This window comes from Chelonia mydas, chromosome 1, assembly GCF_015237465.2.
Source record: "Chelonia mydas isolate rCheMyd1 chromosome 1, rCheMyd1.pri.v2, whole genome shotgun sequence".
Lineage (NCBI taxonomy): Eukaryota > Metazoa > Chordata > Testudines > Cheloniidae > Chelonia > Chelonia mydas.
In genome coordinates, this window is record NC_057849.1 from 59170683 (window position 1) to 59196413 (window position 25731).

General features: G+C 43.8%; 1 protein-coding gene across 5 annotated transcripts in view; it reads right to left on the reverse strand.

Moving 5' to 3' along the window:
* Positions 1–1821: 1821 nt before the first annotated feature.
* Positions 1822–25731, reverse strand: part of LRRC63 (leucine rich repeat containing 63) — a 49928-nt gene continuing 26018 nt past the window's right edge. For 3 of the 5 annotated variants that reach the window (XM_037894174.2, XM_043522555.1, XM_043522569.1), the window contains exons 7-10: positions 19823–19959; positions 9573–9656; positions 6390–6629; positions 1822–5470 (exon numbers count right to left, since the gene is read on the reverse strand). In XM_037894174.2, coding sequence (XP_037750102.1) covers positions 5287–5470; positions 6390–6629; positions 9573–9656; positions 19823–19959 — 645 coding nt within the window. In that variant the 3' untranslated portion in view covers positions 1822–5286. The remainder of the gene's footprint in view (positions 5471–6389; positions 6630–9572; positions 9657–19822; positions 19960–25731) is intronic. The other 2 variants (XM_043522563.1, XM_043522568.1) reach the window with 1 other exon arrangement.

Sequence of the window (25731 nt, forward strand, 5' to 3'; positions counted from 1 at the left end):
TGTCATTTTGTCAAAGCTGAAATGATTTTCAGAAACGTATCAGTATGGTCTCAGGCCCAAAATAGAATTTCTGATCAAAACAAGAAAGCCACTTCTCCAGAACAGTCACTAGCTAGGTGGATAAGGCATGCATCTGGAATGGGGAAGACCCAGGTTCAAGCTGCTGCTCTACCTGAGTCTGAATGCTCTAACCTCCAGGCTGTTCTGCGGTGCATTGGTCAGTCTCTCTTGAAAGATTTCAAGAGGGCTCATTTTTGTTCTGTATCAGAATGAAAACAAATGTCAAAGCCTCAACATCTGTTGCAAAATGGAACTATTGTCTAGCCTGCCCTACTGGGTACCACACTTAAGTCCTCTCCGGCCTCTTTTTCAGTGGTATAAAACATTCCCAACTCCAAATGAAACCAATGGCAAAAACAGCTACCCCACACCTCTGAAAATCAGGATTTAGGTGTGTTAAATTGGGCACCCAAAAACAGGAGCACCCAAAGTCATTTGACATTTGAAAATGTTTCTTTTGGTTCATCACATCTTTTAAGGGCCCAGTTTAAGGGTGTGGCAGATTGTTTGCCACCTCTGAAAAAACAAGCAAACTGGGCCATATCTTTAGCTGTTGTAAACTCTCATAGCTCCATTGACATTAACAAAGCTCACTGATTATCTGCAACTAGGGATCAGGCCCGCTTTGTTGAGTTGAATAGACTGCTCAAATAAGCAAGGCTGAAAACATATCTGGGGATACAGTGGGAGGGGAAGCCATTTGCTGAAGCACACTCTCACTGCTGGCATGCCCCCTTGTGGCTGAGTGTGGTGTAACAGGCTTTCCCCATCCGGTGCCCCCAGCTGACAGCTGCTTTAGTCCTGTGTTAGGCTCTCTTCCCATCACTCGTCCCTCTGGCCATGTTTACTCCTGAGAGAATTCTGAGCCACTGCACACACATAGACTTCATGTCCCCCACAGATTTATTTTTTCTCCGCAGAAAATACATTCTGCTTGAGAGGCACTGCAGTTACAACTTTCACCCAGCAGGGGCTGCTGTGGCACCAGAACAGAAAGCAGCTGGCTCACTGTAGCAGCCAGCAACCAATGGGAGGAGAAGTGGCTGTGTTCCTCAGAGCACCCTACCCGAGGGGCCAGGTGAGGAGGCATATGATATTGAGAGGGTGGGAGACAGACAGAGCAGGGCACACAGGGTTGCTGGGGTGGGTCACAAAGACTGAGGGGCTGAATGGGACTGGGGGTGCAGGGACACATGGAGATGGGGGGCATAGAGGCAGGGCCACATAGGGATGGGGTGGTGGCTGACGGGGGGGTGCAGAGACACATGGGGAGAAGGGAAGCTTAGTGGGGGTGCAGGGACACATGGGATGGAGGGAGGAAGGGTGGCTGAGATGGGGGTGCAGGGACACATGGGCACAGGAGCAGATGTACCTGACTGCTAAGCACTCCCATTCAGTCATCCAGGCTCTGCATGGGGGAGGCTCCCAACTTCCTGACAATGCCTCCCCCCCAAAAAAACCAAAACAAAACACTGTTCTATACTTCTCCCACCCCCACCCAACAATCCTCCAGGTTCACTCCCAGCACTTACTTCCCTCTCCCTCAGCTCCTCCATTATCCCTGACTCCCCCAAGCCTTTGCACTGCTTCTGAGGGGTTCTGGAAATACATTTCTGTATTGCAGTTTAAATGAATTATTACTCAAAGTTCTGTATTAATAGGCCTAGTAAGGAATCTATCTGTCAAAACCATTTCTTGAATCTTTTTTGTTGTCTGTATTGTTAGACATACTTGTCGATAGGTATTTTGAAATAAATTACCAAAATAATTGAACGGGCATGATTATATTGTGTTATTTTGACAAATAAAATATACAGAATTTTGCAGAATTTTTAGGTGCAGAATTCCCCCGGTGTACAGGTCAGTTTAGTCTCACCCCTTTTGGGGTAACAACGTCCAACAAATACGAGTTCAAATATGCTGACAAAAAAATCTTCAGTCCTCAGAATCCTGTAGTCCTCACACCTTTCTTTCAGGGCTTTCCATCATCCCTGGCCCCTTCTTAGGGCTTCACACCACCTTACCAGTGGCTAGTAGGGAAACCCAGCCCCCCTACTCCACTGGGCTCTAGTCCAGGGACCAAAGGACAGACTGGCAAAGTTCACAGCCCCAGACTTCTTGCTGTCACCTCCTTAGGGCACGTCTACACTTAAAATGCTGCATTGGTGCACTTGCGCTGCTGTAACACTTTAATCAAGATGCTATAAGCTGACAGAAGAGAACTCTCTTGTGGGTGTAGTTAATCCACCTCCCTGAGAGGTGGTAGCTACATTGATGGAAGAAGCTCTCCCACCAACATTGTGTTGTCAACAGAGGTGGTTAGGTCGGTATAACTATGTCGCTATATTTTTCACACCCCTGAGTGATGTAGTTATACCAACATAGGTCTTAGTGCAGACCAGACCTTAGATTTCTTCCTCCCATGTCTCACTCATGCTTTCTCCCCTACTACCTCTCTAGGTTATTCCTACTTTCAGGGCCCTCACCCGGAATCCCCCAACAAAATCCCAAACCCACAATTAAAATTTAACCCCACTTCTGTCTTCCTTGGGCTTGACCTTTCATCCCTCTTTCAGTTACCCTGCTGTATTCCCTGATTGATTGACTCCCAGGACTCTCTTCTTAGAAGACCAGCTGCTGCTTTCTTTCATGGCATACCTCTAGAACCAGCTCCACCCCCGTGGCTGCTCCCTGTCTCTCTTGGCCACATACCAGCCTTCTCTACACACAGGCAAGGATCCCGGGGCTTACTCCTCAACTGTCCTAGTCTCTCTAATGCCAGAGAGTGACTGCAGACTTACTTTTTCTCCCCCTGCAGCATTCTTCTACTGTGGGTTCCTTCCCTTTCTAATAACCAGAACCCAGCTCCTTCCCCAATTCGGCTTCTTCTCTAATTATGTCTGGCTCACTCTCCAGTTACAACCACGTGGGTTAAAATTGGTCTCAGGCCCACATTAATCCCTTCATGACTTGTGTGGGATAAATACACTATCACAACTTCAAACAAGCGAAATGCTGAACTATGAGCATTTCTGCTGTGACTATACTTCTCTGAAATAGAGGAGATTTGTTGGAAAGACATCAGCCATAAAAGATCTCTCTACAGATGCCACCAAAATCTTGTGTTCCTATTGGCGGCTGCTGTTGCTGCTACTAGTCATTTTAAGGAGAGCAAGCCCAAGCCCATCAAATCAAAACTGGCAACTGAGGGTGAAGAAATTCAGACTTCCTACTTAGGAAATCTGATAAATAATCTTTTGAAATTTGCAGAGCAAATTTTTCTTCGGCCCCCCAAGTTTAATTTTTTATTAAACATTTTCCACCAACCAATGTTTTGTATTTGACAATGTCACATTATATAAATGTTATTAAAAGCAGACATAGCCCAAACATCCTTTAAATACAAATTACAGGGTTCCTTTGGCAAGCTCCTATCTTGGATTTTGACATTAAAAAAAATTAAGGACTATACAAAAATATACATACCTATAATCAGCCAGACATTAGATTATTGGCGTCTGTCTCGTGTTCAAATAAATGAGAACGCTATCTAGCAAACTTCACTTTAGCGTGAATTTCCTTTGTCAAAGCTATTTGTAATAAAATATGCACTACAGCTAAGATTTCCAAAAGCAACTAGTGATTTTGGGTGCCAACTTGAGACAATTTACTGAGGTCTGATTTTCAGAGTGACTGCTCAGCACTTTCTGAAAAATCAGGCCTCCTGGAGGTGTCTCCAGTTGGTTATCCAAAAAATCATTAGTTGTTTTTGAGAATCTTAGCCCCCATATAAACTCTGCACCTGGATTATCAACAGTATATTAAGTCTGGGTTGAAGACATGTTCAAGAGGCACCTTTTTGTAGTTGTGCCATTTAACAATTACTAATAGCCAAATTAGTGTTTTGTACGTGGCAGATAGTGTAGCACTTTAAACCACTTTTTATACCAGTGGAAAAAAGCAGTTTTACTAGTATAGTTTAATCATGTTCAATTCAAATCAAAACCAGGCTGCTACAGCCACACTACTCCTCTGGGAACTGTGGATATGTCTACACAGCAGCTGGGATGGTGCTTCCCAGAACAGGTAGACAGACACATTACCTCTGCTTGAGCTAGCACGCTAAAAATAGCAGTGTGGCTGCTATACAGCAGAAGATGGCTCATGACAGCCACCTAAGTACAACCATCCCACCTACCCCCTCTGAGCAGAGCTAACACATTTCTGTCTACCAGTGCTGTGTAAATATACCCTGTGTCACAGCACAGTGACATGGTTCCTGGAAAGGTATGACCCATGCTAGAGCCTGAACTTGCAAATACTTACTCCTGGACACAGTGCTTACTATCACAAGTAGTCCCGTGTATGTGAATGGAACTCTTTGCAGCAGTAAGTACTAAGGCTGAAAGTGACTTGTGCAGAGGACCAACACCAAGTCTTATGCATCATTTAAATCATACTTAAGCTTTGTTTTGAGGGCTTAAGCAGATCTCAAGTGGTGCAAAGGGCTTGCACTGGCTCTCTGCACATGGGTCAATTTCACTCCAAGGCCAATGGCATGTGTTTGTGGAGCTGAACATTGAATTAGAACCATGTTCAAGACTACTCCTCTAGCAGGGCTTGAACAAGGTTTTAGGACAACGTTATAGAATGGTGTTAATGTTGTGTTACAGGGATACAAACTTTGTTGTCCAATTTTAAACCATGTTAAGAACCAATTTATAATATGGTGTACTATTGGTAGGGTGAAAGAGGATTAAAAAATTCTCTTCTACGAATTATTACTTCAGGAAGTATGGGGCCAAAATCATCGGTGGTACAATTTATAAACTTCACTTGGCTTATACTGCAATGAATTTGGCCTGCTATATTGTTGATTCAATTATTCACTGGTGTCTAATGAAACATAAGCAAGTTATGAATTGTGGATTTAAGCTATTTGTATAGAACTTGTCATGTCTTAATAGCTAAGCACAAACAGTTCTTAAAATCCTTCCGAGAAGGCTAGTGAGTGATCCCGAACAAACCTAAACAGGCAAAGACTCCTTTCCAAATAAAAATAGAACATTTAGGCCAGAAAGCACTTTAAGGAGGATATGATGATTGCACAGAGAAAGTGATCCCGAAAACTCCAGTATCACAAGCTATTTTCTTGTACAACATGACCTAAAAACCCTCATATTTCTTAACTGCATTATATCACCGGCTTCTCTGTTGCAACCCAGATCAATTTCCATAAAGCATTCGAGTCTGAGAGTCAGTCTGAGACATGAACTTGCTGTAACAGGATGGTGAGCAGGCATTAAAGAGAAAAGGAAGTTTGCGGAATCTAAATATGTTCCTGCAAGATCGAATGAGACGAAGTCCTTGACCATACAAGGGTCCTTTGCAGCAGTCACAGACTCTACAGCTAAGATGGAGATAAAAATGAGTCAGAAACATCGCACATGACTATACACACACAGTACATTCCAGTTCACTTTCTGCATCTTCAACTAGATATTAAGGGATCTAGCTGGCCTCAGATTGATTTTGAGACTGATGGTTGTGGAAGGTTCCTGCACTTCCGGAACTACATTGTGGTGTAGGCTGCTCTCTATTCCAAGGGGGTAATTACTCTAGCCCTAAGGGTGTAGTTATACTTGTATGGCTCCAGTGGGGAAGGAGGACAAGTGGAAGTCTGAGGCAGACAAAGTGAAAACAGAGAGATGCAGTGCAGGGGTGGGGATAGCTCTGCCACTCCCAGAAATTGAGCTGGTATTTTTTTCAACTTAGATTGTTCTGAAGCTCACAGCTCTCTCTTGAACAGACTGGTTCAGTGCACAACCTCAACATGACGATGCAGCAAACATTTTTGGCTGGAATATACAATGGTGATAGGTGACAGTACAGAACTAGTTAAGCTATTTAAATGAATCAAAGCAATAATTTGCACGTTTGATGAACTTGATTAAATGTACAGTTCCATATATTATCAAAAATACATAGGCCTGGTATGCATTCAGATACATAGCTGAGTATACCTGCATGGGAATTGTTATATATTGACCAATAAGTAACTGCACTATTATTGATCAGCATTATTTTAATGTGAAGATGTCAATAACTTCTCTTAACTTATTCTGTGGCTCACAATGCATGGCATGGAGCTCCTACAGTGGTGATCTACAGAGGTGGTTTCATGATGGAGAAAGTATACATTACCAGGTCTAAAGCCGGTGTCCTTCTGACATTGCCAGAATAAGTGATTAGGGGCCATTGGTACATTTCTTGTGTATCCAAAAATCCCATGGAAGCCAGAGTGTCAGCTAGAGATTTCTGTCACTTACTTGTTTAATATTTCTTGAATATCCTTTGAGATCGCAGTATATCTTTGCCACATGTGGTTTCTGGAGAAGTAAAGGGCAGCCAGATCAGTAAGTCTCTGTGGCTGGTTCTGGCTGTTTTCTTTCCATAAAAAGGGATGCATTAAATTATTTTCTGTGTTAAGGAGTTTCACGGGAAGCTTCAAAACCTCACAAGGTAAAGCACACAGCTGATTTCCTTCAACATTCAGATATTCCAGTGCCCTGTAATTTTAAAGACCACCAAATTATGTACACAATTCATCTCAGCTATAATTGTATACATATCCTACTTCCCACTTGCTGAGTTACTGCACCTAGATGGCACATGTATCTGTATGTATAAAAGGCTAAGTTTTAAAAAATAATACATTTTAAGTGTTGATTCAATGATGCAATTATGTGCACAAAGAGAATTATTTTCTGAAGTACAATTTAAACAACTAGTGCAACTGGAAATAAGGGATTGTGTGTGTATCCAACTGAAAGCTTAAGACAGGTGTCCAAACACACACGTAGGCCATCATCAGATTTCTCAAAAACTTAATGTTAAGTGTGTGTGTTCTTAACTTCACACTCTTGCTTATTAACATGTAAGTATACTTCTATATCTGCCCTCCTTCTGCTCATATAAACAGCTGCTGATATTCCGACAAACTTCCTCACCAAAAACAGCGACAGATTAACTCTTTCTCGGAAAAAATTCCTCTTTCATAGTGTCACAGTTTAGGGCAACTGCACCTGTATTCCCCCTTTACAGTCCAGCAAGGGCAACCATTCTCAAGTTACCAGCTCCCCCAGTCATCACCTGTCCTGGGCAGAGACCCATATTTCTCTCCCTTCTGACTGGAGTATCTCCAGGCTGCACAGTTCCCTGCTTTCACTGTGTTACTACCAACACAGACAAGTTGCCCAATGGCACCTACATGCTTTCTCATTAGGGATGGTTAACAGGTGTAATTGTTATAAGGCATCATACAGCATAAGTGCCGACTTCTGCTCCCGCCAGTGGGTGTTCAACCCCCCCCAGCCCTCGCCCCGACTCCACTCCTGCCCTGCCTGCGCCCCGCCTCCCTTCCAACCCCCTCCCCAAAGTCCCTGCCCCAACTCCGCCCCCTCCCTGCCCCTATTCTGACTACTTCCCCAAATCCCCACCCTGGCCCCGCCTCTTCCCCACCTCCTCCGCTGAGCGCACCATGTTCCCACTCCTCCCCCTCCAGCTGTTTGGCGACGGCAAGGCGGGAAGCACTGGGAGGTAGGTGGAGGAGTAGGGATGCAGAGCGCTCAGGGGAGGGGGAGGAGGAGTAGGTCGGGTGTGTGGGGGGGGAGCTTGGCTGCTGGTGGGTGCAGAGCACCCACTAATTTTTCCCCATGGGTGCTCCAGCCCCGGAGCACCCACGGAGTCAGTGCCTATGTCATACAGCACTTCCTACACAAACCTACTTTATCCTTAAGGTACAAAGCATTACAAAAAAAAACCATATTAAAACAATAAAAGAATCTACACACATACTAATAAACTGACTAGTCTTTACCCCAGCCCTAACATGGGCTCTGGAAGGAGCAGTCCTTCAACACCCCATACTAAGGGTTTCCTTTTAGAAACAAATTCATCACAGCTTCAGCTTAGACCATGCCAACAGTCATATAGGCCTCAGTGGGCCCTGTCCTTCCAACCTTTCCCTAGAGCAGTGGTTCTCAACCAGGGGTACGTATACCCCTGGGGGTATGCAGTGGTATTCTAGGGGTACATCAACTCATCTTGATATTTGCTTAGTTTTACAACAGGCTACATAAAAACACTACCGAAATCAGTACAAACTAAAATTTCATACACAGACAATGACTTATTTATACTGCTCTATATATTATATGCTGAAAAGTAAGTACAATATTTATATTCCAATTGATTTATTTTATAATTATATGGTAAAATGAGAAAGTAAGTAATTGTTCAGTAATCATGTGCTGTGACAGTTGTGTATTTTTACGTCTGATTTTATAGTCAAATAGATTTTAAGTGAGGTGAAATTTGGGGGTACACAAGACAAATCAAACTCCTGAAAGCAGTACCATAGTCTGAAAAGGTTGAGAGCCACTGCCCTAAAGGACTGGGGCCCTCCCTGGACCAATGGTCCTGTCCATTTGCTGGACCAGGAAGAAGGTCATGAGCCAGTTTAAAACCAGGCTGTTTATTCAAAAACCCTTTCTCTGTCTGTTGGTGCCTGGAGAATCCACTCTGAACTGCTTTATGTGCACCTCTCCAGAGGGTGGCTTCAAAGGGTTTATAATGGAAGAAGTATATTAGCATCCCCATCCCTACTAGAGAAGGTACATGCAATGCCACAATAACACAAAAACATTTGCTTTTAATACAATATACCTCAAAGGTGTTAACCGTAATTCTAAAAGGTACATTAATTCCATGTTTTTTTCAGAAAAACCTTTTCAGTCTATCACAAAATTTCTACTGTATCATTCCCTTAAGGCCAAAGTATTAACCTCCCCTGTCTACCACACACAAACACACTGAGGGTATGTCTACACTGCAAGTGAAGGTGTAATTGTGGCATGGGTAGACATACCTGTGCTAGCTTTAACCTAGCTAATGTGTAATAACAGTAGTGAAGAAGTGGGAGAACAGGCTAGCAATCAGTGTACAAGGGGATCCCGGGTATGTCCTCTGGTGCCCATGCTAAAGCCTCTGCTCCCACATCGTCACTACCATTGTTACATGTGCTAGCTGGATTAAAGCTAGAGCAGGTATGCCTGCCCACACTGCAATCACACCTTCATTTGCACGTTCTGGGAATGACAATGTGGTTTACATGATTTGAGGGCATACAATTACAATGATCATGCGTGCAAATTAGGCAAGTGCACATGCATATGGGCACAATTAACAAATGATCATAATTTGTGTGAAGTTACCTGATTTACAAGCATAATCATGATATTTAAGCAGTTGGACATGCATTTAATTTTAAAAATCAGACCCCTATTACAGGGCAGTGGGCCAGATTGCGATCTCTGTTATACCGGTGCAAATCCAGAGTAAATCCATGGACATCAGTGGCGTTACTCCAGATTTATTAACAATCGACTTCCTAATAGGCTCACAATATTTTACACATAGGTCTGGTTCCAGTGTATATTATATATCAGTACCTGAGATTCCTGATTTCATGAGGGATAACACTAATATCATTGTAGGAAACATCCAGATAACTAAGATATGGTAATAAAAACAGCCTGAAAAAAGAGAAAACACAGTACATTACAGAAGAACTATTTAAATACATTGATCTATGCTAACTGATGTATATATCTCATTTATATCCACCTATAAAATCTGTGATGGGGCAGCTGCTATCAGTGTTAACTGTTATGAGTTTTAAAAGACTGATTTACTCCCACTGGACAGACAGGTTTCTGGAAGGGAACAAGTCCTTTCAAGACCATCCATTTCTTAGGTTGATGTTGGTCAAAAATGAGCAGAAAACATTCCACTAAGATATAGTGTCACCCCAAAATTAGAAATAGCTCCATGCACAGAAGCTAATGTAGTGCTGACAATATAAAGCAATATTAAGAATGAAATCGCTGCATTATGAATTTATTCCTAACAGGATTCCTCCCCCCACGCTTCCTTGGTGTGTGCGTGCGTGTGTGTGTGTGCGTGTGTGCGCGCACGCGCCAAAATCCCCACCCAGAGAGAGCAAGAGAGAGAGAGAGAGGTTGAAATACTGGTAGGTTAAGAGTCCCAAAGTGTACTCAACGCCTATATTCTGCAAATCCTCAGAGGAGTCAGTTGAGTGAAGCCAGCAAATGGTACACAATAGCAGCAGACAATCAGCCAACTCTACTGCCACTGCTGGCAAGAGGTTCAAGGAGCCACACAGAGACAGACCTGATAGGGTGTGCATTTGACAGGCCAATGCAAGGAGTAGAATAAGCCCAAGCAGTGGCTCCATTAGAGACCTCTAGAAATTGTGAAAATATTATCCTCCAGGACTATTCATTGCTAATTGTGATGCTGGCAGACCAGTTGCCAGCTCATGCGAAGGCCCAGGGCCTCATTGAACACTAACAAATACATAGCTGGAAACCAGTCTGACTTACTTGGGTGTTAGTATTGTTAAGATAAATATTAGAGTTGTAAGAATGTGTTTGGTGTTTAGACCCTATGAACAGTGTAGGATGCTGCATGTATTGATCTCACTTATAACCTCTGTAGCCCATGGTATAAAATTATATTGAGTGTTTGCACTGTAAACATCTGCTATTGTGTAACTCAGGGCAGGTCTACACTTAAAATGCTGCATCTCCCTGTTAAGCTCTCCCGTTGACATAGCGCGCTCTACACAGGGGTTAAGGTCAGTATACTACGTCACTCAGGGGTATGGATTTTTCACGTTCCTGAGCGATGCAGTTATATGGACATAGGTCTGTAGTGCAGAACTGGCCTCAAACAGGAAAGAAGTATTAACTAAGGAAAAGTGCGAGTCCTTCAGACAAGAGGGCCTTTGAAACCAAATGAGCCATTGTAAGACATCAAAAGGACAAAGATTGTTGATGGACGTCCCCACTCACATAAAGAGGAATCAGGCGCCGACACTTGTTCTATCAGTGTGGGCTCTGGGGAGAAGGGGATAAAAATCCCTGACAAGGAGAAACTGGATCTTTATGCATCTGGACTCTGAAAGGCAAGGATTCCTAAACATAAGCAAGCGATCCCCATGCTGCTTGGCATGGGTCAGTCCTAAAGCACATATAGAGCTGCTTATTATAGAAGCGTATATTACCTTATTAAATCCAAGACTGTAACTCATTTGTATGTGTATGTTTCTTGTTTTAACCTTGTAAATAACTCTTTTTTTTAAATAAAACTTTGTTTTATTACAGGGATTGCCTTGGTTTGAGATCGGAGTACAATTGACGTGGTCCTTTGAGTAAGAGACTGGTCCTTTGACACTGGAAGTAACCTGAATATTGTTGTGATTTTGGTGTAAAGTGACAATCTGTCACATAGTCCAGCTTGCCTGCTTGGCAAGACAGATTGGAATGCCCCAGGCCACGGTCTTTGACTCCATGATAAGACTGTTATAGTGCTTTAGGAGTTCACACTTGTTACTGGGTTGGTGAAATCTAATTATAGAACAGACAACCAGTTTGGGGCGTCTGCCCTGCTTTTTGACAGTCTTCCCTGAGATTGGCACTCTCGGTCAACAGTCACTCCAGCCAGTGCGACATGAGTACTAACATAGAACTGAGGCCTCAATCAAGGTCAGGCACTGTGCAACTACATAGTAAGAGCTAGAGCTTACAAACTAGATATGAAAGATGAAGTGTAGAGGAAAAGGGGTACATACAACTAAAAAAGCAAAGTGAGCAGAGGAAGGTTGGGAAAGCCATGATCTGAAGTTTGGTTTATTGCCTATCTTATGGGGAAGGGCCCAAGGATGGTGGATCTACAGAAGATCCACAGCTTTGTACATATCTTTATATAGCATAAATATAACAATGCATCCTGCCAATTTCAGTGAATGCACACTACTACTTTGCATCCAGTAAATATATTATTAAAATTCTCCAGCTCCTTATCAGGCAATTAGGTTGCTTGGTTTCACTTCTACGGCAGTTCTTCCCATATTGTAATGAATCATTTGTTTTGCAAGATATCAAATGTTCTTTCCTTTCCCAGCCACCTGTAATCTGTGTTTTAGGGAACTTAATGTTAAATGGTTTACAAAGCAATCATTTCAGGAGTAGAGAAGAGCATTATTTTTGACTACTGTTGATCAATGGAAATTAGTTGTGTGTCTTTCTTTCACTTTCTGTGCCCTGTCTTCTCAATTAAGCCCAATAAATACATTTGCCAGAAGAGTAGTGGTTGAGTTACAGAATTCCTTAAGATATATCCAGAACTAACAAGGACAATACCAAAGAAGGAAGAGCTACAGATCACTTAAAGGGGCTGTGCCAAGAAAAAAGAGGTTATATGTAAATATATAAAAATTTCAAGATTGTCACCTGGCTGTGGCCTGGCCTTCACTACAAAGCTAGGTCAATCTTGCCTTGCATTGACCTAGTTGCGCGTATGTCTACACTTAAATTTGTCTCCCACCGAGTGTAAGTGCCCCATTACAGCGATGTAGTAACACCACTTCCCCAAGCAGCGTTGAGCCATGGTAACATACTGGGGTTGACGAACCACAAGCGTAGACACTGCATTACTTATGTCAACCCTAACAGTCCTCCTGCAGCTATCCCATAATGCCTGACACTGACCACTCTGGTCACAATTGTGAACTCTACTGCTCAGGGGTCTGGAGACCTGAAGGCCTCCTGACCCTCTAAAGTCCTGTGAGTTTTTGAAATACCTTTTCATGATTGTCCAGCTTGGTAAGCACACCTACCAGCTCTCCATTGTTGTATGCAACTGCCCAACTGACCATGCCAGCTACATGCTCCAGAGATGCTCTGGCTTGGAGTAGACAGGAAGTACTGGATCTCCTAGGGCTGTGGGGAGAAGAGGCTATGCAGGCACAGCTACAGGCTAGCCATAAAAATGTGGACACCTACAAGCAGGTTGCATAGGGGATGCAGGTGAAGTGGTATGGCAGGGATCAGCAGCAGTGCTGCATGAAAGCAGAGTGTGGCAGGAATACCATAAGGCCAGGGAGGCCAACAGTTGATCCAGTGCCAAGCCTCAGACCTGCCGTTTTTACAAAGACCTGCATGTCATACTTGGTAGACACCCCATCACCCGTAGACAACCTTGGATACCTTTGAGGAGCCCGTCACAGGTCTCTGGCATGAACAGCGAGGAGGAAGAGGAGGAGAAGGGTGGGAGATATGCACTGTGGGGGTGCAGCTATGCCACGGTCCAGAACCTGTTTGAGATTTGATTGCAGACCAGTGAGTCCTGGCAGTTGAGCACAGGTAAGCCCAATGCAGGGGAAGGAACCTTGGATAAGTGTGTAAATGTATTTCCCATTACAGTGATGTATTAATGAAGCCCCCAACTTAACAGGACACAGCTATCGACTTTTCATTAAATTTACTCATACTAGAAGAGGTAGTGGTACTATAAAGAGAAGTAGAATTGTTTATGCACTTTTCATTTCCCTGTACAGTTAGGCAGGGTGGACCATGTGAAACAGTTTGTTTATGTACACAGGGATGTCCCTTGAATCCTCCAGAGAGATCTTGATGAAACTTTCATGGAGGTACCCTGCAATCCTCTCCTAAAGATTTCTAGGAGGGCAGCCTTATTTCTTCCTCTGAGGTAGGATTTTTTCCCAGGCCAGTCAGTGATTACTGCAATGGTGCCTGCCCAAGTTAACAGGCCAGCAGCATATGGGCCTGAGCAGCTTCAGGAAGTCAGCAGCAGCTGTGCTCTCTGTGCCTTTATTACTCTCAGGAGTGAGATATCAGCTAAAATCACGACCACCTGTGGACAATGGTGCCACTGTTCAGTGCCATTGCCATATACTCTTTATACAACTGAGCAATTCCTGTCTCATTTCCCTCACCCCAGGCGGGCCATGCTCACCCTGTTTGGTGCTGTGAGTGGTGCCATGCACAAGCACTCTGAAGCAGAAGTGGCAATAAGCATGTCTGGTTTAAAACTTTAGGGGAGTGAGGGAAGGGAGTTCTGAATCTTAATGTTCACTTTCTTTTGTGACTATATTGACACTAGTACCTCTGTGTGTTTTGTCTGTAGCTGCTGCCATTGTAGCTTTGAGGGGTTTCCCCTCCACACTGATGGAATGCCTGAGTCAGATAAGAAGGAGAAAGAAAAGGACTCAGGATAACGTGTTCAGTGAGATGCTGCAAGCCAGGGCTGCATCAGACTGTGAGCAGAGTGCCTGGAGGGTGAATATCACAGACTGTATGGAGAAGGAAAGAGCAGATAGGAGAAAAGCCCAGGAGTCGCAACAGGAAAAGGGAGATGCACTAGGATATAATGGGGCTTCTCCAGCAGCAAACACAGATGCTGCAAACTCTTGTGGACCTACTGATTCAACAATCCCAGCTCACTTCCCTTTGCAGTGTCTGGAGAACTCAATTATAGCACCTCCCTACTTCTCTTTCCCCCAGCATTCCACGTGGCCTCTGTGGCCACATCCCTACCCTACCACTCCACCCCGGGAGACAAACCACCACAGCTTCACAAGCACTGACCTACGGAAGCTCCAGTTGCTGTATGTGTAGCTAAAATGGACATGAACGTTCTTTCCCCCTGTTAAGTTCTGTTCTACTAATTTAGTAAGTTTTTAATGTATTTGCTTTTAAATTGCACAGATTTTTCTTTGTACTGGTTTTGTTACTCAAATTCTATTATTTGGAGAATAATTCATCTTTATTAGTTCAGAACATATGCAGAGTCCCTAGCAGTACTCAAAGCAACCACTTACTGGTTTCCGTACAGTGTGACACAAAACTCAGAATCAGTGACAAACAGTGTAATAATCATAAATGTACAGCAAGCACCCACAATTCCTAACAGGTCCCCACACTGCAGAGCCAGGCAGAGCACAGTACATCACAATGCATGACTGTGGCTCACTGTTAAAGTACTCTTTCAAAGCCACTCTGAGCCATATAGCTCCATTTGAGCTCTTGTAATCACCCTTGTGCCTGACTGTTCAAACTCAGCAGACTCTACCTCTTCCCTCCACCCCAAAGGCAACTTCCCCCCTTGGCATCACAGATATTATGAAAGACACAGCAGGCAGCTGTAACCACTAGGATATTTTTTTCACTGAAATCCAATCTTGTGAGTAAGCATTGCCAGCATCCATTCAATCTACTGAAAGCATACTCAACTGTCATTTTGAATTTGCTGAGTCAGTGGCTGAATCTTTCCTTGGTGCTGTCAAGATGGCCGGTGTATGGCTTCATGTCCAGAGGAGCAAGGTATAGGCTGGCCCCCCAGGATCACTATTGGCATTTCAATATTGCTAATGGTAATCAGCCGGTGCTAAAAGAAAGTCCCTGCTTGTAGATTTATGAACAATCTTATGTTCTTAAAGATATGAGAATCATGCTTCTTTCCTGACCAGCCAACACTGACGTTGGTGAAACGTCCCCAGTGATCCACCAATACTTGCATAACCAGAAAAAAGTAGTCCTTTCAGTTGAGTGGCAAGGTGGTCTGGTGCCAAAATAGGGATATATGTCTATGTGCTGTCTATTGCCCCACTGCAGTTCAGGAACCCCTTGCTGTAAATCCATGCACTATGTCCTGCACATTGCTGAGAGTCACAATCCTGCACAGCAAGAAGTAATGAATGGCCCTGCACACTTGCATGGCAATTGCCCCGACAGTCAATTTTCTAACTCCAAAATGATTACCCACTGACTGGTGTTTGTGACTGCTGCTTGCTTCTTCGCTCTCAGTGTGGCACTCATTCTGGTGTCCCTGTGCTGGAGGGCTGGAGCAAGCTCAGCCCACAGATCCAGAAACGTGGCCTGGCACATCCGAAAGCTCTGCAGCCACTGCTCATCGTCAGCCCGAATTACGATGCGATCCCACCAGTCAGTGCTTGTTTCTTGGGCCCAGAAGCAGTGCTCCACCATCTGCAGCTGCTCCATGAATGCCACCAAAACATTTGAACTGATTCTTGCTATGTCCCACAGCAATCTGTCCTCCATAAAATTGTGATATTCCCTGCTGATTCAGTTCTTCTTGCGGCTCTGCAAATACTGGAGGATCAGCATGTGTTCTGTGATTGCAATGCTTACGACAATAGTTCAGAGATGTGCAGATTCCATGCTTCGGTCAGAGATGGTGGACAGTGAGGAGGGTTGTGCAGATTCATGGGATTTTTTAAAAAGCTGTGAAAATTATGGGCTATGCGTGACATTATGGGATGGAGAAAATTGCACACTGGAAAGTTGACCCCTTGCTACCTGTTACCCCTCATGACTCATTTTTTCCCCACCATGCATTGCCAAAACTTCCCAAAAGACAGTGCATGGGATGGTGGCGGGTTGCACACTGGGATACCTAGCTATGGTACACTGCACTGTGCACTGACACAATATGTTTACAAGGTTGCCTATTTCCTACAGAAATCTTTTCCTTATTTCCCTTCTCTGGGCCTCCCTCTAGGACACATCTCTCTATGCTCACTAGAGCAGGATCCGGCCTTTGTTCAGCTGCAAAGGGCTTGCCGCTAACAGCTGAAACAGTTCTGTCAGTGACAGGCACTCCGCCCCCACCCCCTCCTTTCCTGTTGAGGTGCTGCCTTCAGCTGCAGTGCAGGAGACAGTCTCAACTCCACCCACACTTGGAAGCATGCTGGTTCCCTTTGCTGCAGAGGAATCAAAGAGAATTGCTCCCTTTCTTCCAGCACTTCCTGGGACTTTACCCTTTTCCTCTGGTGTCCCACCATAATATTCCTTCTTGAGAAACTACATGGAAAAAATCATTCCCAATAAGCATGTCAATGGGGATATTTTCATTCTCAACTGATACTCAGTCTCTCTCTTTTTCTGCTACCTGCAGTCTGTACAGCTCTAACTTTGCAACTGCATCGCTCTCATCCATTTTTATGCCTTTCTGCTCCTATTTCCCTTTCCCAAAATAAGCAAACAGAAAATAACAAAAGTGTAACTTTTTTTTTTTTTACTGTATTCAGCCAACCCACTTAAAATCTCGGCACCAGTGTATGAAGTGCAAATTTCATTCAGAACAACAAGCTGTGCATTTCAGTCTGCTTGCTGCACCACTATGACATGTCCCCGGGGTACAATCTACACTGTGAGACCACTGAGTCCCCTTAAATTCTCCAGCCTGAGCTGATTCTCAATATGCTATGCTAGTGACAAGCAATAAACCTCTCCAGATGCTATGATCACTCACCCATCAATATGTGGCGACACACACCCAGCTGAGTTGTATGAATGCTCTCTAAGCCACTCATGAACTGTATAAAGAGACACTAGCAAATGTCCCAAGTCTTGCACTCCAGTAATGTGCCATTTTACACTGCTCAAGACTCGTTAGACAGTGCCAGCTCATTAATTAGTTAGCCACTTCGTCAAAGGAAAGCGACCATGCACCAATCTTTGTAATCTAAGCAGATTCCCCAAGCACTTCAACCCCAAACACACTGTTTTAGATCAAATAGAAAAGAGATTTATTAACTACAGAAGGATAGATTTTGAATGATTATAAGGGGTAGGCATAGAGATCAAAGTTGGTCACATAAGAAATATAAATAAAATCGCAGCCTAAATTCTACAGGCTAAGCAAGATTTGAATCAAGCACTTTCTCACCCCTCTAGATGTTCCAGCAGTTTACATTTCTTATTACACAGGCTGAATTTCTTTCTTAGCCTGGGACCAATCTCCACAGTTCAAAGTCTTTGTCTTCCTAATTTCTTGTTGCCTTCAGAGTAGGTGTGGGAGGAGAGAGGCCAAGTGGTGATGTCATTGACCCTTGTTCATACTTTCTCTCTAACAACCTCACACTTGGTAAGGCAACTCATATCTTTTCACATATTTATAACTGCTCCTGTATTTTCCACTCCATGCATCTGATGAAGTGGGTTCTAGCCCACGAAAGCTTATGCCCAAATAAATTTGTTAGTCTCTGAAGTGCCATAAGGACTCCTCGTTGTTTTTGCCGATACAGACTAACACGGCTACCACTCTGAAACTTATAACAATAGAATACCAATTGAAATTTATTAAATATTTTTGGATATTTTTCTACATTTTCAATATTGATTTCAATTACAACACAGAATACAAAGCGCACAGTGCTCACTTTATATTATTATTTTTATTACAAACATTTGCACTGTAAAAATGATAAACAAAAGAAATAGTATTTTTCAATTCACCTCAGACAACTACTGAAGTGCAATCTCTTTATCGTGAAAGTGTAACTTACAAATGTAGATTTTTTTTGTTACATAACTGTACTCAAACCAAAACAATGTAAAACTTCAGAGCCTACAAATCCACTCAATCCTACTTCTTGTTCAGCCAATTGCTAAGACAAACAAGTTTGTTTACATTTACGGGAGATACTGCTGCCTGCTTCTTATTTACAATGTCACCTGAAAGTGAGAACAGGCGTTCACATGGCACTTTTGTAGCCAGCATTGCAAGGTATTTACATGACAGATATGCTAAACATTCGTATGCTCTTTCATGCTTTGGCCACCATTCCAGAAGACATGCTACCATGCTGATGGTGCTCATTAAAAAAATAATGCATCAATTAAATTTGTGACTGTACTCCTTGGGAGAAGAATTGTATGCCTCCTGCTCTGTTTTACCTTTATTCTGCGTATATTTCATGTTATAGCAGTCTCGGGTGATGACCCAGCACATGTTCATTTTAAGAACACTTTCACAGCAGATTTGATAAAAGGCAAAGAAGGTACCAATGTGAGATTTCTAAATATAGCTACAGCACTCAACCCTACGTTTAAGAATCTGAAGTGCCGCCCAAAATCTGAGAGGATCGAGGTGTGGAGCATGCTTTTCAAAGTCTTAAAAGAGCAGCACTCTGATGTGGAAACTACAGAACCCAAACCACCAAAAAAGAAAATCAACCTTCTGCTGGTGGCATCTGACCAGATGATGAAAATGAACATGCGTCGGTCCGCACTGCTTTGGATCATTATCGAGCAGAATCCATCATCAGCATGGATGCATGTCCTCTGGAATGGTGATTGAAGCATGAAGGGACATATGACTCTTTAGTGCATCTGGCACATAAATATCTTGCAATGCCAGCTACAACAGTGCCATGCGAACGCCTGTTCTCACTTTCAGGTGACATCATAAACAAGAAACAGGCAGCATTATCTCCTGTAAATTGTAACCAAACTTCTTTGTCTGAGTGATTGGCTGACCAAGAAGTAGGACTAAGTGGACTTGTAGGTTCTAAAGTTTTACATTGTTTTATTTTTGAATGCAGTTTTTTTGTACATAATTTTACATTTGTAAGTTCAACTTTCATAATAAAGAGATTGCACTACAGTACTTGTATGAGGTGAATTGAAAAATACAATGTTTTTGTTTTTTACAGTGCAAATATTTGTAATAAAAATATAAAGGGAGCACTGTACACTTTGTATTCTGTTATAATTGAAATCAATATATTTGAAAACGTAGAAAACATCCACAAATATTTAAAATAAATGGTATTCTATTGTTCTTTAACAGTGCGATTAATCACGATAAATTTTTTTAATCGCATGACAGCCCTACTATATATACATTTGTAGAAAGCCTTTTTTGTAAGATGTGTACAGGTGTAATTTACAAAGCCAGTGTAGAAATGAATTAATGAATGAATATAATGTAGGTCACACAAAAAACTGAATCCTTGTTTGAGCATAGAAATAGCGTAATCCAATCTATTAATTAATAGTAAACACCTTACCCAGTGGGAAGGGCAGATAATAAATTGAAGGACATGTTAAGTATTCTAAGTGTCTTGAGTTTGTGGACATCATCAGGGATCTCTTTGATGGGGTTGTTTCGGAGCTTCAGTACTTCTAAGTTTTTAATATTATATACCTGGGGGGGGGGGGGGGAAAGGTAATGGAAAAAAAGTTGTTTACCACAAAGATAATCTGATTCCTGTTATGGTAAGAGTTTCTACATTTCTAACATTAGTAAGTGACACTGTAATAACTAGAAACATGGAAACTGTCCTAATATTGTATGAATCTTGCATTTAATGTATAGCAGTAGCTAATTAGTAATGTTATTTTAGTTAAAGTACCTTATAAAAATGTCGTGTGGTTTCTGGGCCTGATCCTGATCTCACTTACACTGCTGTAGTATTATAGGTTGGGCTGGTAGCACCATCTACTATTAAGATTGCCCAACACTTCCCATTACAAAAACATGTTTCCAGTTGCTTATAACTTAACCAAACTAACTGTTTTGGCTGAAATTTTCCATGCTGGGTGTCTGCCACAGGCTGAATCTTTTTGGAAAATTTCAGCCAAAACAGTTCAGCCATTTTGAAGAATGGGGCTAGGGAAAAATACATTCTTTTGACCATGTTAAACATCTGATTAAAACCTTTTTTTTAAGTTCTAGCACCCTGATACTTTGGGATTTAAAATGTGGCAGAGGGGTGGCCTTTGTGTCACGGATGTGCCTTTTGCTGTCCCTATGAAAATCAGCCCTAATTTGGCCAAGTTATAAGCCTTTGAAAAAAATCACAGGTCACATATGATCAGTAGAGACTTCTTTAGATTTTAGCTGCTAATTTCCCTAAAGATTCTGTCTGCACTGAGTATGCTCCAGCCCAGGTCAGAGCAGGACTTTCCCAGTGATTGCAGGTCTGGGCTGCTGCAGCCCATACCATATCTGGGTCCAAGCACGTTAACTGAGAGATTGAGAACACAGGTGAGTTAATGACAGCCCCCCACATACCTCCCGCTTGGCCGCATGGAGGAGACAGAGACTGGGAGCCACGAGGGAGTTCAGGGACTGGTTGTGCACAGATACTGGGACTGGTTGGAAGGAAACTAGGAGACAGGAGGGGACAATGGGAATGGGGATGGGGAATCAGTATCATAGAATAGAATCATAGAATATCAGGGTTGGAAGAGACCTCAGGAAGTCATCTAGTCCAATCCCCTGCTCAAAGCGGGACCAACACCAACTAAATCATCCCACCCAAGGCTTTGTCAAACCGGGCCTTAAAAACCTTTAAGGATGGAGATTCCACCGCCTCCCTAGGTAACCCATTCCAGTGCTTCACCACCCTCCTAGTGAAATAGTGTTTCCTAATATCCAACCTAGACCTCCCCCACTGCAACTTGAGATCATTGCTCCTTGTTCTGTCATCTGCCACCACTGAGAACAGCCGAGCTCCATCCTCTTTGGAACCCCCCTGCAAGTAGTTGAAGGCTGCTATCAAATCCACCCTCACCCTTCTCTTCTGCAGACTAAATAACCCCAGTTCCCTCAGCCTCTCCTTGTAAGTCATGTGCCCCAGCCCCCTAATCTTTTTCGTTACTCTCTGATGGACTCTCTCCAATTTGTCCACATCTCTTCTGTACTGGGGGGACCAAAACTGGATGCAATACTCCCGGCGTGGTCTCACCAGTGTCGAATAGAGGGGAATAATCACTTCCCTCGATCTGCTGGCAATGCTCCTACTAATATAGCCCAATATGCCATTGGCCTTCTTAGCAACAAGGGCACACTGCTGACTCATATCCAGCTTCTCATCCACTGTAATCCTCAGGTCCTTTTCTGCAGAACTGCTGCTTAGCCAGTCGGTCCCCAGCCTGTAGCAGTGCATGGGATTCTTTCTTCCTAAGTGCAGAACTCTGCACTTGTCCTTGTTGAACCTCACCAGATTTCTTTTGGCCCAATCCTCCAATCGGTCTGTGTCACTCTGGACCCTATCCCTATCCTCCATCGTATCTACCTCTCCCCCCAGCTTAGTGTCATCTGAAAACTTGCTGAGGGTGCAATTAATCCCATCATCCAGATCATTAATAAAGATGTTGAACAAAATCGGCCCCAGGATCGACCCCTGAGGCACGCCGCTTGATACTGGCTGTGAACTAGACATTTAGCTGTTGATCACTACCTGTTGAGCCCAACAATCTAGCCAGCTTTCTATCCACTTTATAGTCCATTCATCCAATCCATACTTTTTTTAACTTGCTGGCAAGAATACTGTGGGAGACAGCATCAAAAGCTTTGCTAAAGTCAAGATATATCACATCCACCGCTTTCCCCATATCCACAGAGCCAGTTATCTCATCATAGAAGGCAATCGGGTTGGTCAGGCATGACTTGCCCTTGGTGAATCCAGGTTGACTGTTCCTGATCACCTTCCTTGCGACCAAGTGCTTCAAAATGGATTCCTTGAGGACCTGCTCTATGATTTTGCTGGAGACTGAAGTGAGGCAGACTGGTCTGTAGTTCCCTGGGTTCTCTTTTTTTCCCCGTTTAAAAATATGGGCTATATTTGCCTTTTTCCAATTGTCCGGGACCTCCCCTGATCGCCACGAATTTTCAAAGATAATGGCCAATGGCTCTGCAGCCACATCAGCCAACTCTCTCAGCACCCTTGGATGCATTAGATCTGGAGCCACGGACTTATGCGTGTCCAACTTTTCTAAATAGTCCTTAACCTGTTCTTTCACCACTGAGGGCTGCTCACCTACTCCCCAGGCTGCGTTGCCCAGTGCAGCAATCTGGGAGCTGCCCTTGCCTGTGAAGTCCGAGGAAAAAAGAGCACTGAGTACTTTAGCTTTTTCCACATCATCTGCCACTATGTTGCCTCCCCCTTTCAGTAAGGGTTCCACACTTTCCCTGACCACCTTCTTGTTGCTAACATACCTGTAGAAACCCTTCTTGTTACCCTTCACATCCCTTGCTAGCTGCAACTCCCATTGTGCTTTGGCCTTCCTGATTACACCCCTGCATGCTCTAGCAATATTTTATACTCTTCCCTAGTCATCTGTCAAAATTTCCAGTTCTTGTAAGCTTCTTTTTTGAGTTTAAGCTCAGTAGGTGGGGGATGGGAGAGACAGAGATTGCATGAGGAACTGTGGGGAGTGCGGGACTGACTAGGTAAAGAGACTTAAGATAAGAACCCGCTATGTGTGTGGGGGTGAACAACACTGAGATTGGATGAGGAGCCTGGGGAGAGAAATTGGAACTGGACTGAGAGCCAGTGGGGATGGGGAATGTGGATGATGAGACTAGACTGGAGGCCAGTCTGGGGAAGAGAGACAGCTTAGATGAAGGTCTGGGGTGGACTGGCAATCTCTGGGCAAGGAGACTAGAACAGAAAGCCCTGAGGGGTGAGGTAGGGCTTGCTGGACAAGGATTTGGAGTTTAGATGAAAAGCCTGAGAAGTAGAGACTGGGAGTGGCTAGATAAGGAGAATGGGACTAAGATGAGAAGCCAGGGGTGGGGAAGAGACAGGACTGGGACACGGACCAGTGGGAAAGATGAGGTACTACAGATCACGCTTGGGGGAAATGGACAGACCAGTCCGGTTCCAGAGTCTCACCATTCCTCTCCTGTGAATAAGTATTGGTGTAACCCAATGGCAAAGTGTGCTGGCCCCCTTGAATACTGCTCCACAGCAGTTGTATGTTATCATCTGTCAGTTACTCTGTTAGTTCAAATGGCAGAGGTCTTTGTGATGGATCCAAAGATTCCAACCCTGCTGATGACCCATGTGGGCCTCGGTACAATGTTTTTCAGTTTGCTTTTTCAAAAACCTAGGAAATTGCACAAAAACTATGTTAAGCAAACATTATTAGGCTTGCACAGTCAAACACTCGACATTTGGAAATTCCAAAATTAAGGTTGCCAGCGCAACCTTAATTTGGCCCTTATGCGTAGGTATTATGATACAGTCTAATTACACTATCACATACTATTTTCCCACAGGACCCCTACCTCTTTCAATGCACAGGATGAACCTGCTCTGGGGATGAATCAGGGTTGTGTAGTACAGGAGGCTATTGTCTGCAGGCACCCTGCTTCATTTATTGCAGTTGGCAGGTGTGTGGTGAATGAGACAGGGGATTGCAGGAAGAGGAATGATTGTCTCATAGAATCATAGCAGTGTAGGAATGGAAGGGACCTCGAGAGGTCATCCAATCCAAACCCCTGCACTCAGGGCAGGACTACGTAATAACTAGACCATTCCTGACAGGTGTTTGTACAACCTGTTCTTAAAACCTCCACTAATGGAGATTCCACAACCTCCCTAAGCAGTTTATTCCAGTGCTTGATTACAGTTAGGAAGCTTTTCCTAATGTCCAAACTAAAGCTCCCTTTCCGCAATTTAAGTCCACTGCTTCTTGTCCTATCCTCAGAGGTAAACAAGAACAATTTTTTCCCCTCCTCCTTAGAACCATATTTTATGTACTTGAAAACTGTTATCATGCCCCCACTCAGTCGTCTCTTCTCCAGACTAAACAAACCCTATTTTTTGCAATCTTCTTTCATAGGTCACTTTTTCTAGACCTTTAGTCATTTTTGTTGCTCTTCTCTGGACTTTCTCCAATTTGTCCACATCTTTCCTGAAACGTGGCACCCAGAACTGTACACAATACTCCAGCTGAGGCCTTATCAGAACAGAATAGAGTGGAAGTGGAGAATTTGATTCTTACTCCTACCTCTGCCACAGAGTTCCTATGTGATACTGGGCAAATCACTTAAACCAAACTTTTACCAGGTGGTCACTAATTGTGTGTTCCTCATTTTCTGGGTGCCCAGAGTGAGACCCTGGGGCTTTATGTGCAGAAGTGCTGAGCACTCACAGCTGCAACTGAAGTCAATGGAAGCTGTGCTTTGGACCTACATAGGGCCCTACCAAATTCATGGCCATGAAAAAAGCATCACAGACCGTGAAATCTGGTCTCCCCCCGTGAAATCTGGTCTTTTGTGTGCTTTTACCCTATACTATACCAATTTCACGGGGGGGGGGGGCGGGGGCGGGGAAGGGGGAGGAGACCAGCATTTCTCAAACTGGGGGTCCTGACAAAGAAGGGAGTTATGGGGGGCGTGTCGTAAGGTTATTTTATTGGGGGGGGGGGTCACGGTATTACCACCCTTACTTTTGTGCTGCCTTCAGTGCTGGGCGACCAGAGAGTGGCAGCTGTTGGCCAGGCTCCCATTTCTGAAGGCAGCTCCCAGCCAGCAGCAGCACAGAAGTAAGGGTGGCAATACCATACCACGCCACACTCCAGCTGCACAGCTCTGAAGGCAGCAGCGCAGAAGTGAGAGTGGCGGCTGCTGACTGAGGGCCTAGCTATGCAGGCAGCAGCGCAGAAGTAAAGGTGGCAATACCATACCATGCCATCCTTACTTCTACACTGCTGCTGGAGGCAGCTCTGCCTTCAGAGATGGGCTCCCAGCCAGCATCCACTGCTCTCTAGCTGCCCAGCTCTGAAGGCAGCACTGCTGCCAGCAGCACAGAAGTAAGGGTAGCAGGACCATAACCACTCCTACAATAACCTTGTGACCCTCTCCCAAACTCCTTCTTGGGTCAGTATCCCTACAATTACAACATAATGAAATTTCAGATTTAAATAGCTGAAGTCATGAAATTTACAATTTTTAAAATCCTATGACCATGAAATTGATCAGAATGGACCATGAATTTGGTAGGACCCTAAACATACATATACTGTGCTATATAATGGTAAGTACTCTGAAAAATCAGGTTCCAGGATCACAAACTGGGCTCCCAAAATTAGTGGACAGTTTTGACTTTAATCTCTTTGTGCCTCAGCTCTCCATCTGCAAAAGAGGGATAATAAATACCCACTCATCTCACAGAAGTGTGGT